This window comes from Leiobunum rupestre, chromosome 4 (genome assembly GCF_980474605.1).
Source record: "Leiobunum rupestre chromosome 4, qqLeiRupe1.1.hap1, whole genome shotgun sequence".
In the NCBI taxonomy this organism is placed as follows: Eukaryota; Metazoa; Arthropoda; class Arachnida; order Opiliones; family Sclerosomatidae; genus Leiobunum; species Leiobunum rupestre.
The window spans coordinates 59,915,511-59,927,322 of NC_143387.1; the positions used below are offsets into that span (position 1 = coordinate 59,915,511).

The 11,812-nt window shown below is 38.1% G+C and overlaps 2 protein-coding genes across 4 annotated transcripts; one reads left to right on the top strand and one right to left on the bottom strand.

Moving 5' to 3' along the window:
* Nucleotides 1-2,058, top strand: LOC149948559 (glutaryl-CoA dehydrogenase, mitochondrial). The gene is made up of 9 exons (XM_090173604.1): nt 1-163; nt 237-371; nt 439-562; nt 622-861; nt 922-1,138; nt 1,199-1,302; nt 1,368-1,493; nt 1,560-1,720; nt 1,864-2,058. Exons 1-9 carry the CDS (start codon nt 31-33, stop codon nt 1,926-1,928), a joined length of 1,305 nt encoding a protein of 434 aa, XP_090029730.1. The 5' UTR covers nt 1-30; the 3' UTR covers nt 1,929-2,058.
* An 801-nt stretch (nt 2,059-2,859) lies between these two features.
* On the bottom strand, nt 2,860-10,725 carry LOC149948560 (osmotic avoidance abnormal protein 3-like). 3 transcript variants are annotated; one of them, XM_090172163.1, is made up of 14 exons: nt 10,578-10,725; nt 7,500-7,598; nt 6,595-6,750; nt 6,009-6,525; nt 5,565-5,939; nt 5,303-5,493; nt 5,158-5,225; nt 5,051-5,095; nt 4,870-4,985; nt 4,686-4,801; nt 4,365-4,626; nt 4,136-4,269; nt 3,961-4,066; nt 2,860-3,512 (listed from the first exon to the last, which is right to left on the bottom strand). In XM_090172163.1, exons 2-14 carry the CDS (start codon nt 7,572-7,574, stop codon nt 3,232-3,234), a joined length of 2,442 nt encoding a protein of 813 aa, XP_090028289.1. In that variant the 5' UTR covers nt 7,575-7,598; nt 10,578-10,725; the 3' UTR covers nt 2,860-3,231. The 3 variants fall into 3 exon arrangements, 2 of the variants coding, with proteins under 2 accessions (XP_090028289.1, XP_090028290.1); XM_090172164.1 differs by having other exon boundaries at nt 3,994-4,066; nt 4,362-4,626; XR_016480376.1 differs by lacking the exon at nt 2,860-3,512 and having other exon boundaries at nt 3,994-4,066; nt 4,136-4,306.
* Nucleotides 10,726-11,812: the final 1,087 nt, after the last annotated feature.

An 11,812-nucleotide genomic window follows, 5' to 3' on the forward strand; every position in this document is an offset into this window, starting at 1 on the left:
ACTCTGTACCTTCGGAAACAGTTTTTCAAAATGTTTGCCACGAAATTATGTAGAAATTCATTTAAATTTAACGATTTTAAGTTTATCTCTGATCGTGCTGCCTACCTTTATTCTTCACAATCTTCAAATTTTTCCACATCAAAAGAAAATGCTAATGATAAAGGTAATTTTTCTATTTTGGATATATTGGAACCTAACCTTGTATTGAGATAACTGATTAAATCAACCTTGAACAGCAAAGTTTGATTGGAAAGACCCTCTGAAACTGGATCATTTTTTAACTGATGAAGAGAGAGCTATTCGAGATCAAACTCGCACTTTTTGTCAAGAAAAATTAATGCCTAGAGTATTGCTAGCGAATAGATTAGAAAGTAATTATTTAAATTTATTGTCCAATTCCATATGCTATAATTGATACAACCCATATCCAATTTTTAGGATTTGAACCAGAAATTATATCTGATCTTGGTTCTATTGGCTTATTGGGTCCATCAATTAAGGGTTATGGGTGTGCCGGTGTTTCTTCCATTGCAAGTGGTTTAATCATTAGGGAAATAGAAAGGTTTTATTTTAATTTATTTTCTTAATTTTGCATTATTCATAAAGCCTATTTACCCTCAGAGTTGACAGTGGCTATCGCTCCTGTATGAGCGTTCAGTCTTCTCTAGTTATGACACCAATTTACATGTTTGGTTCAGAGAAACAGAAAGATAAGTACCTGCCAAAGCTTGCCAAAGGCGAATTAATTGGATGCTTTGGCCTAACTGAACCAAACCATGGCAGTGACCCAGGTGGCATGGAAACCAAAGCCAGGCATCTCAAGAAAGATGGGGTTTACGTGTTAAGTGGTAGCAAAACTTGGTACGTCATCTATGACATAATTTTTATCTTTAAAAACTACATAATTGATACTTTGATTAGGATTACAAACTCTCCAGTGGCTGATGTCTTATTAGTTTGGGCCAAATGTGAAGATGGAAAACTTCGGGGTTTCATTTTAGAAAAGGGAATGGAAGGGTTGTCAACCCCCAAAATTGAAGGGAAATTTTCATTAAGAGCCTCAATCACTGGCATGATTTTAATGGATGAAGTAATTGTACCCGAAGATCATTTATTACCTGGTGTTGAAGGATTTAAAGTAAGATAAATGTTGAATTTATAATTTATTATATTTAACATTTATGAATTTTACCCAAAGGGGCCCTTCTCATGTTTGAATAGTGCAAGGTATGGTATAGCTTGGGGTGCTCTTGGTGCTGCAGAGTTTTGTATGGAAGCTGCCAGAACTTATACGATGGATAGGTAAGGAATCCTAATTGTAGAAATCATTGGTTAATATCTTCAATGCAATCTGTAAAATATTTAAGGAAGCAATTTGGCCGTCCTTTGGCTCAAAATCAGCTAATACAAAAGAAACTAGCTGATATGTTGACCGAAATTGCCTTGGGTCTACAAGCGTGTGTTCACGTTGGTCGTTTAAAAGATAAAAATCTGTAATTTCAAATAACCCTATCCTTTTGTAAAAAGTATACTTGTATGTAAATATTTGTACCATCCAGAGATACACCAGAAATGATTTCCATTCTCAAACGAAATTCTTGCGGAAAAGCTTTAGAGATTGCCCGAAATGCTAGGGATATGTTGGGTGGAAATGGAATTTGTGATGAATATCACATTATTCGTCATATGATGAATTTAGAAGCTGTTAATACCTACGAAGGTAAAAAAAATCACATTAGGGTGTTGCTAATTTTTTTTTTTGTTGAGAACAAACTTATGGTGTCGGCCAAAGGCCTTAGACACTAAAGCTAAATTTATTTCAACTGAAGTAATAGTTTTCACATCATTATTGTTGTTTTTTAGGCACTCATGATATTCATGCTTTAATCTTGGGGCGAGCTATCACTGGACTGAATGCCTTTAGTTAAATATATTACTAGTTTTGTTACAAAAAATATGTGCCAATTTTGTACCTTGTAAAATGGAATTATATTTTTTAAATTTTATATAGTATTTATGTTATAAAATTGTTTTTATAATTAAAAAGCATTGGGAAAATTATATAACTTTATTTACATATTTTACACAGAATTTAACAACAGTGTTTATAATTTGTTACCTAAAATTTGCTAAATTTCTTTTAATAAGGTTTTCTATTATATCTGGTTGAGCAAAACCTTTTTTCATTAAACAAAATATTTCAATTTGTTACTTCAAATTACAGTTTCATGAAGTAATATAGAAAATCACTATAACATTTTATTTAATAATTTGCTTTGAAAAATTAATTTAAATTTTTTTTATATATATTAATTTTTTTTTATATATTATATGTATTTCATAGGCACTTCATAATTTAAGTCCCCCCATGACTGGCTTTGGCGCAAAAAAATTCTAAAAACGAAATACCCTAATTTGTATTCTGTAGGAAAGTAAATTGACTAAAAATTTAAATTCCTATTAATAACAAACAACTTTTAATACAAAAATATAAATTTAAAGAATAATGAACTTTGATCTAGTAGTTTTACAACCATTTTGTGGCGTGGTCTATTGGAACCACGCCCCAAAACTAGTTTTTGGGTTTAAATGAAACCTTGAAAATATAATCAAAGACCAGTCACTCCAAACTAGTGCTTAGTTTTTAGTCTGTATACCGCATTTTAAGAAATAATTTTAAAATAGAGCCGGAAATTGTTTATAGAAAAGTTTGTAGATAAATTTCGATATACAGGCCCAAATTAGAAAAAAAAACGAAGGGCACTGGAAATAGGTGATCTAGATTCTAGAAAGGTGTGATTATCAAAGCCAGCTGTTGCATTAACCTTAGATCTTGTTTTATGATAACCATACCAGATTGAAGGTCAGCAAATGGCAGACCACTTATTCCACCCAGTCACCAAAAACACTTTACCCTTTATAAAAATTAATATTTCGTAAATGTAATTAAAATTCTAGTAAAAATAGTAATCCTAGCACAAAATTAGTCGATCAAGGTATGTACAAGTACGAGAAAGCGGAAGTTAAGCGATAACCGACACTGCCATCACAAGAAAGATATAAAGTAAGCCTAAGTATAGAATTGAATAAGTATAAAGTGGCGCGCACTAAGTTAAGTAATTGCTATAAATGAGCGCTGTTCTTTCCACCATTGGCCCTGTCTTCTGTCTGATTAGGAATTGGTGGTAGTTTGGCTAGCACTCTTTTCTCCAAGGGGGACTTATCTTGTTGTCAGGTTGGCCATTCAAAATTGTCCCTGGCCATTTTATTCTGCCTAATTTTGTTCAAGTCGATAATATTGCTATGGTGATTCGTGCTGTTGATAGTGTTATGGTTGGTAACGGTTGAGTTGTTGAAGCCTCCGCCCATGGGTAACGCTTGCAGACGAGTTGGTTTGCGACTTTCGGGGCTGATCGACCCCAAAAGTTGATTATTCGTTAAGTTTCCGTTGGTATTCGCGTGCAACAGGTTGAAACCGTTCTTGTTCATGCCGTTTTGACCTTTACGCGAAGCTGTTAAAAAAATAATTTGGATTTTGTAGTAACTTTGCATAGTGTTTAAACTATACAACTGTGGTAATCATAAGAATCATAATTTTTAATTTTAAACCCAGTTCATTGAATAAAGTTAGATTAAAACCTTGAAAATTTAGTAAGGCACCCAGTTCTGCAATATTTAAGCGTATCCCCACAACATAAGGTCGAACTTATGAATACCACATTTTCAATCTATCTCTCTATTCTATGTACATCGAAACAAACAAAGTCTCGTGAAATTTATATCGTGGTATTATTTTTACGACTAAATCTACAGTACAATTGTGCGCATCTGTGAAATGTTATAGCTAGCCGTGATTTTGAAAGCGTCAAGAGATCGAAACCGTCTCACGTGCGATGTTATACAATCCATTAGAGGCGACCATTTTGGGGCCTAGCTAAAACCCGGTCAGTAATTACTTACAAATGACTAACTGGGCTGCGCCTTGAAACTTACTGAGGAGCTGTTCTTGACGTTTCGGACGGAAGTAATTGCCAGCCACGTCTTCTTTGACGCTTTTTTCTAGTTTCTAATGTAAGAAGGACAAACCAGTAGTATCAGTACAAGTGGATTAACCAATGTCATTTCGTTGTCTTACTTGAAAGAATTTATCCTGGTTTGACGGTTCGTTGTCACTAGTACTGTTAAACGGTTCGCTATCAGTGTAGAAACTTTGCCTGCTATTGGCCGAGTGAGCTTGTGTTACCATGGGCCGACCACCTGGTTGTATTCCTGCGAAAATCGTGCATTTTTATAAGGATATTGACCACTATTTGGGTGGTGTCGTAATGTATTGTTTTGATTAGGTAAAGTTATCCAACTACTACCTGGTGGCGGAAGTTTGGTTCTCATAATAACCAGCTCGGGGATTTTCCATCTTTGAATGTCCTCGTCCCAAACGGCTTCGGACTTGATTTTATCGATACTGGCGTAGTTGCAGTCCCTTCGAAGGCACGGTTGGATTCTCTCCAAGATCTGCTCCGCCAGTTTCAATTGTTGGTCTTGTTTCCGTATCGTTTCCAAGTAGTCGGTGCGGTCCGTTTCGAATTCGCGGTGCAAGTCGCTGATCTCATTCTCCAGAGCTTGGATCTGAAAAGAAAGCCGGTATGAATTTGAAATATGCCGCGTGTGTGCCGGACTTCTCGTACCTTTCTTTTGGCTTTCTTAACTAGTGTTGTCTTCGCTTTCAGTTCGTCCTGAATATCGTCGTACACTTTTAACATTACCCGATCGTCATCATCCCCTTCCGCTTTCATCAGGGCTTCTGACAAGGTTACGAGATATGCGGAATTACTTTATTGACTATGTTGCTACAGCGAACTGAATACTAACCCGAAAGGGCCCGGACTCGCTTCTCGGCTATGGTTTTTCTTTTGGCCCGTTTTTCCTTCAAAGACTTGTCATTGGCCTTTTCGCCCCCAACCATCTGTTCTTCTAGCTCTTGCAATCTAAACATTTGGGAGACAGACATCAATATTCGTTTTTAACTTAATTGAAATTCCAAAGTCTTTACCTTTCCAAAGCTTGCGCTTGCATTTCTTCTAGGCTAGGCGGTACTCTAAGAAAACCGTAAGACCCATCTTAGAAATTCTTCGTTTATCGTAATTATTATGTACTTACGGTTCCCCGGCTTGTATAGTTGGTATAGGCGACCCGGCATCTGGATCGTGTCCATTTTGAAGTGTGTCCTGATCAGGTATAGTATAATTTGTTAAAATCTTTTCGAAAGTGTTGTCACTAATTCCTATACAAAAGCAAAACGTACCTTTTTCGCTTTACTTAGTTTGGCTAGCTCCGATTCGTAACGTTCTTTCATTTGATTGACGTCCGACTGGAGCTTGGCGTTGCTCTCCTGTTCCTTCTGGTACTTGGCCAGTAATTCTTGCATCTTATTATCGTATTCATCTCTGATTTTCTGAGCAACTGCGTCCAATTCTTCACCGCCAGGACCGGTTTCTGTGTTACAATTAACATTTACAGTTGGCGAACTGAAGGTAAGGAGACATCGCGAAGTGAAATAAACTTACTGGGATGTTCGGTAATCTCAGGCGGATTCTCGGTGAGCAAGTCTTTGAGACGTTTAATCTCTTCCTGGTATTCTCGAAGCAAGGCGTCTTTGGGATCTTCGTTGATTTTGGGTTTGTTCTGAATATTCTTGGCCCGATTCGCGTACCTCAAGGTGCTCAGAGTCTCGTCGTAATTGTTATCAGCCGGTGAGAGGCAAGCCACCATTAAGGTCTTGGTGTTCCCACCCAACGAATCTTGCAGCAGTCGCGTTAATTTCGAGTCTCTGTAAGGTATGTGTTTTGCTTTGCCATCGACCAGCGCCGAGATGACGTTACCCAAAGCCGATAAGGACAAGTTTATTTTAGTAGCTTCCTTCAAACGGTCCCCCGTCGCTCCTGTGGTTTAAATAATTCGCGATTGGTAAGTAGCTCAACAACTACCCGAGAAGAACCTAAGTAACCCACCAGTTTTGGCCTGCCGCTCACTACCGGCCAAATCAACAAGATTTAGTTTCCCAGTCCGGATATGTTCTTTGTCGGTGTCCTCCTCCAGAGCTTCCATGTAGATGGTAAAGATAGAATGACTCCTGGAGGAATCGGCGTTCATGAGTGTGGCCCCGACGGATCTGTTCTTCCAACCGTAGTTCATGACTTCCTCGCATTGCTTGACGTTATTGACGGCGTGCAAAGAAAGGCCCGGGACGTAGACGCCCTTTTCCGGATGCTCCTTCAGATCTAGTTTCTTCTTACTGTCGTTGCCCAGAAGATCACGGATCTCTTCGTTGTATATCTCCAGATAGGAAGCGTGCACTAGAAACTTTGTATTTTCGGCCAACGCGATGGCCTCGAAGATGTGCTCGAACGCCCGGGGAATGATTCCTCTCTGGTTGGCCGGTATTTGGACTCCTTGCATCGTGAAAGACTTACCGCATCCTGTTTGCCCGTACGCGAAGACAGTGCCGTTGTAACCCTCGGTGACGCTCTAAAGTACAAAGATTTAGACATTTTAGTCCCGATTCGCTATTTTGACAAAGACGTAAGCGCCGTTTACCTCAACTAGTGAATACGCTATTTCGTTGTATATCTGCTCGGTAGTAGAGTCTATGTGGTAAGCTCCGTCGAAGGTGAAGTTCTTAGGCGGGGCGGTTGGGTCAGCCGGGTTAATTATGTTGCATTGGCCGCAACTGGAATCCATACTGACCACCACCTAATGTTTTCGAGGTAAAGAAATATTATAACCCATTCCAGGTACCGAAACCAATATATATATTTTTATACTTTAATAATAATAATCAGCTAGGCTAATACCCAAGGCACCACCTTAGGCCTAAGTCATCAAGCGACTTTTGAAGCCATTAATTCAGGTGGCCGGGTTACAATGCGTAGGAGCTAGGTGGTAGCAAGTCCTGCATGCCACACTTTCAAAGGAGTGATTAGCGAACTAAATGAGGCACTACTGTAAGTTGATGTTATAGTGAATTTTTTTATAAGCATAGTGCTTCACGCAGTGGCGTCTTTGGGGTCCCTTCTTATCCTGAGGAGCATTTAGGTTTCTTCTAATAACGAGGAGCATTTTATTGCGAGATCCTTGGGGGCCCTTATTATTCGGGGCCCCTCCAGCGTCGCAGGCCCTGTAGGGGGCCTTTATTTACGACACTATTAAAAACGTAGTAGATTCTCGAACTTTTATCAGTATACATTTATATCAGCATTTAGGATTTCGACCTTTTCCCCATCAATATGGGGTTTTCTTAATAGATATTTGAGAATAAACAGGTATGGTAATTAGTCCGTGCTCCCTGCGTGTTTTCTTTCGCGGCTTATACGTTTACAATGTAAATTATAGGGCCAGGAACCCGTCGAAGTCAGATCGTTTTAATGCTGAATCGAAGAAAGAGTTTATCGTCCGCTGACCACCGAGAAACCCTTTACCCATTAAGTCCGGCGCGCGTTTACCTTGCAATTCATGTCCTTCTCCCTCTTGTTTAATGGCCGGCATCGGACAATTACCTTGACCGTTTCGGAAGTCATTTTTCAGGCGTCGTGACCCTTTACCTTTATCAAAGAAACAAAAACTTTTTCCAGATTAATTCGTCATCATTATACAAACAAGAATCACCTGACGAAATATAATAATATTATTCGAGAGTCAATATTTCGCGTACATTTGAATGTCAAACAACCGTAACGTAGGCCTGAACGAAGATTCTCGGGAAAAAGGTAAATTAAGGTACCATTTGTTCTGTTGGCTCTTTGACATTTAATCGATTTCACTCGAGTTTAATTTAGAAAAAGATGTTACAGTTAATATCGGCGACGTACGAAGATTCCAACCTTAATTACCTGTATCATCATCTAACCTTTCGTTTTGTTTTTAATTCTTAATCATGTTTTCGCGACGCGTTTTAACAAACTGTTCATTTCTGCGTATACTTTGGGTACGGAGACTCAATAAACGGTAACCTTGGAATTTATTCTGTGACATTTCACGGTAATCTTAATTTTCCTTAAGAGCAAAAATAATGTCAAGGTAACTCTGGATTTATATTCTTTCAGGTTTTTTCAGACGTAACCTATAAGGGGATACTTGGATATTCTGTTTTAGAGATACCGTTTGAGTGATTGATTTTTGGGAGGTTTTTTCTTGGAAACAAACGTTGTTTTGAACCAAATGCACGACCCTATTTTGTTAAACAGGCATGTTATATGTTTGGGAACACGGAAGGGAAAGTTGGTAAACACATCCAAGGTTTCCACGTGACGTGATTGATTGACTATAAGAAATTGGCTATATTTGTGATGACCTAGTATAGGTTCATTGTTAGAAAAATCCGAGCAGAAGTCATCCAATTTTACACTATTTTGAGCAAAGCTGCTATGTTTGCACGGTATTGACGAAGGCTGCAGTGTTTATAATAGGATCTATACCAAGTTTCCTCGCTTCAGACAACAGAGCTACAAATCATAAAATGGTCTATCAAGTTTGTACACTTCAGACAAAAGTGATACAAATCATAAAATGGTGTACCAAGTTTTTACGCTTCTGTCTAAAGCTGTACAGATTGTATTATTTACAACGATTGTAATTAAAGAAACCATTTAACAATTTAACTGACATGTCACAAAAATTAACAGAAGATTGTCGCTTTTACCATAAATATAAAGTTTTTTAATTTAATAATTGGGTTTCTTAGAAAATAAACAATTTGGGCTAGATAACCATGCATATAAGTGCAGTGCGAGTGTTGGACGAATTAGCAGCACTACCGAATTAGGAGGCTTGGTAAATGGCGTTGAGGTTTGCTATAAATAAAAGTTATTAACTAAACCAAAACGTGTACTTCCTTTCAATATATATAACAATTCGGTTTGATAATCTTGTTATAGAATATCAGACCGCAATGCAATAGTGGAGATAAATATAGTGTATCTTCTCGTTTCTTTCATTCGGGTAAATAAAGTTAACTGTTTTTTGGTTAAAAGCCATTTTTCTATGGTCGCAGAGTATAGAAATTGCGCGTAATATATCGAAAATCTGCTCTGTCTGGCGACTTTGCGTAGATTTTTCCAACAGTGTTGTTTTTGACTATTCACATCGTGTTGGACATAGTTTACCCTCGAAAGTTGTATATGTTAACTTCCCCCTTTTTATCCCTGGGAAGACAAGGCTAGCAATGAGACCGCGCTGACTACGAACATGCCTCGACAAATTGCGCGTCTAAACTAACAGCGTTGACACTCTGACGGATCAGGGTAAGTAATCTTCGTAGCGTTTTTAATTTAGATAATAAGGTAGGTGTGACGAAGCGTGTAAGTATATCCCCGCTTGTTTTTTATTCTTTTGAATTCATTAAATCATTCGCGAAGGTGTTGTAAATGGAGGTGTAGCCGTTGTTGGAGTAACGTTGAATGTATGCCACGAATAAGTAACGTTTCAATTGTCTTAAGTTGAAAAAGCGTGTTACAAAAGGGGTGGAAGAGCTAGTCCCCAACCCCCCGGCACGTCGGACGAAAGACTGGCGTGCGCTGTTTTTACGATCATTATACAAATAAAGAAACAAACGCTCCGATTGTGGCCGAGGTCCGCTACTGCCCACTTCTGCAGCGCGACATTGGATCGGAGCTATCCCTGTACCGTACCGGTTTCTAGAGCAAGGCTACCCTCGAATGAATCTAATTCGCAGCCCCCACCCCACTTATATCAAGTCCCTTTCCGGTCAAGGTCCTCCAACCCCCGCCCATGTCCCCGAAAACGATTTATTATGGGGTGTCTAATAATCCGACATTTGAGGTTTTCGAAAAGAGTTGGTTCCGAGGGGTCGCAATTTGGACTACGGGATTTGGGATTTTTTACAAAATCCAGGATTTTATTTGCAGGATTTTCAATAAAAAGGAAACTTTTGGATTTGTGGATTTATACCGTAATTTTCTACGATATTTTGGTAAAAGTACAACCTTGCGTCGGTTCCAGACTTAGACGTATTGTGAAGTTCTATCTCAAGTAACGTAATATATGTTATGTAATTTGAATATGCTTATGATAATATATATATATATATATATTAATTATATTTTATTGACCGAACAAAGAATACAAAAATTATAAAAAAAGGGTAAAAAAATATTTCAATTGGGGTTTTAGCTTTTCTTATTGAAATATAAAATAGTGTAAGCACTGTACCAGGTCTGTCATATTCCCTGAGAAGTATTTAAGAGTGGTTTTAATCTAATATCAGGTGTGTAACATTCCTGAAATAATGTTTAAAATAGTGATAAATTCAATATGATTCTCGAATAATATTATATATGAAGGTGATATTTAAAGAACGGATAATGTCAGCAAAATTAGACTTTCCACTATTAGTTAATTTTATAAATAACTTGCGGTCGGAGCCAACTTGTTAACACGTTTCTCTTACCGCAGAAGACAGAGCTTTGTTAGAATATTCTTGGCGCGCGTGATTTGCACGAGCAACATTTTCGAGCTCCTCTTTTATAAAATCAAATATTGTTAAAATAATAAGGGACACTTACTTTAAAACCAGTGTCGGGTTCCTTTTCGAATGTGCCCTTGCTTGTAAATCAAACGCTCTGCTCCGTGAACGGCGAAGTTTTGAAGCGGTGATGAAACGGAGAGACGAATTTTCCGCGCATTTTAGTCACTTTTGAAAACGGTAGATAGTCACTGTTCGAATCCCGCTTGAATCGGCATTATCGTGGTCCCATTGTCCAAATCCAACGGATTCGGTTGGTCGAAAAACTATCGCAAAAATTGGGTCTCTTACTCGTTAAATATTTACAACGCGATAGGCGTACCGCACTTTAGAAATGGCTCGTTATAAAAACGCGCTGGCTGATTTACAAAAGTGATCGCTTCGAACTGCTTCGTAGAAAACACGCTTCCGTATTCAAAATAGACTTTTCGTACTAAAAACTTTAAGTTAAGCTTAAAAATAGCCGGTCTTTTCTGGAAAGCCGCGCTATACGGAGAAGCCTAACCCATGTCGCTGCCTGGTACACTGAAATCCGTCTGCCACTAGAACCCTTCGAAGTCCAGCTAAGAGCCTTTACCGGGGATATTTCGTATCGACCCATTCGTACCTTGTTAAAACTCGTTACGCCGTTATGGAATTGCGAAAGCTAAATGTTCCCGAGAAACTGGTACCATTTTAACGATCGCGTTTTTCGAATTCCCATTTGCATTGATTTTTCTTACTAATTGCGCTTCCCTCTACCGGCAATTCCGAGAAACAATGAAGCTTAAGTTAGCAGGGACATTTGTCAGTCCCCGGTTTTTTTTTATTTGCGCGACAAGTTACTTAATGATATAACTTTGCAAAAAATTTCTTTTTGACTTTGATATTAATATTTAGTTTAACATTCCGCGTCAATATTTACTTTGAAACTAGAACTCTCGTTAAGTATTTCAATTTTAATCGTGATTTTCCCCTTAACTGAAACTCGATGGTTCCCGGAAGTTGACTTCTCCCGGGACGCGGGTGTTGCGCGTGTGGAACACCTTTACAGGAATTTTGACCTAATTTTGATCTACTATTTTTACGTTAATAAAATAAAAGAGACAAGGTCGGGGTAAAGGTGAAAATTATCATAATAAAACTCTTAGGGTATCATGTTACAGAAACGATATATTTTTATGGTTTATATTTGATCGTAACGGTTTGGGTGTATCTCTTCAATTTCCAATAAAACCAACTTATTCTTATTTTATCGTAACGATTTCCAATCAATTTCCTATTGCGAGGATAACT

Coding starts and splice junctions, on each gene's coding strand:
- LOC149948559 (XM_090173604.1), top strand. CDS start 31: ATGTTTGCCACGAAATTATGTAGAAATTCATTTAAATTTAACGATTTT. Junction 164..236: donor AGAAAATGCTAATGATAAAG/GTAATTTTTCTA, acceptor AACCTTGAACAG/CAAAGTTTGATTGGAAAGAC. Junction 862..921: donor TTAAGTGGTAGCAAAACTTG/GTACGTCATCTA, acceptor TACTTTGATTAG/GATTACAAACTCTCCAGTGG.
- LOC149948560 (XM_090172163.1), bottom strand. CDS start 7,574: ATGACTTCCGAAACGGTCAAGGTAATTGTCCGATGCCGGCCATTAAAC. Junction 5,096..5,157: donor ACTATACAAGCCGGGGAACC/GTAAGTACATAA, acceptor CGGTTTTCTTAG/AGTACCGCCTAGCCTAGAAG. Junction 4,627..4,685: donor TTAAGAAAGCCAAAAGAAAG/GTACGAGAAGTC, acceptor CTTTCTTTTCAG/ATCCAAGCTCTGGAGAATGA.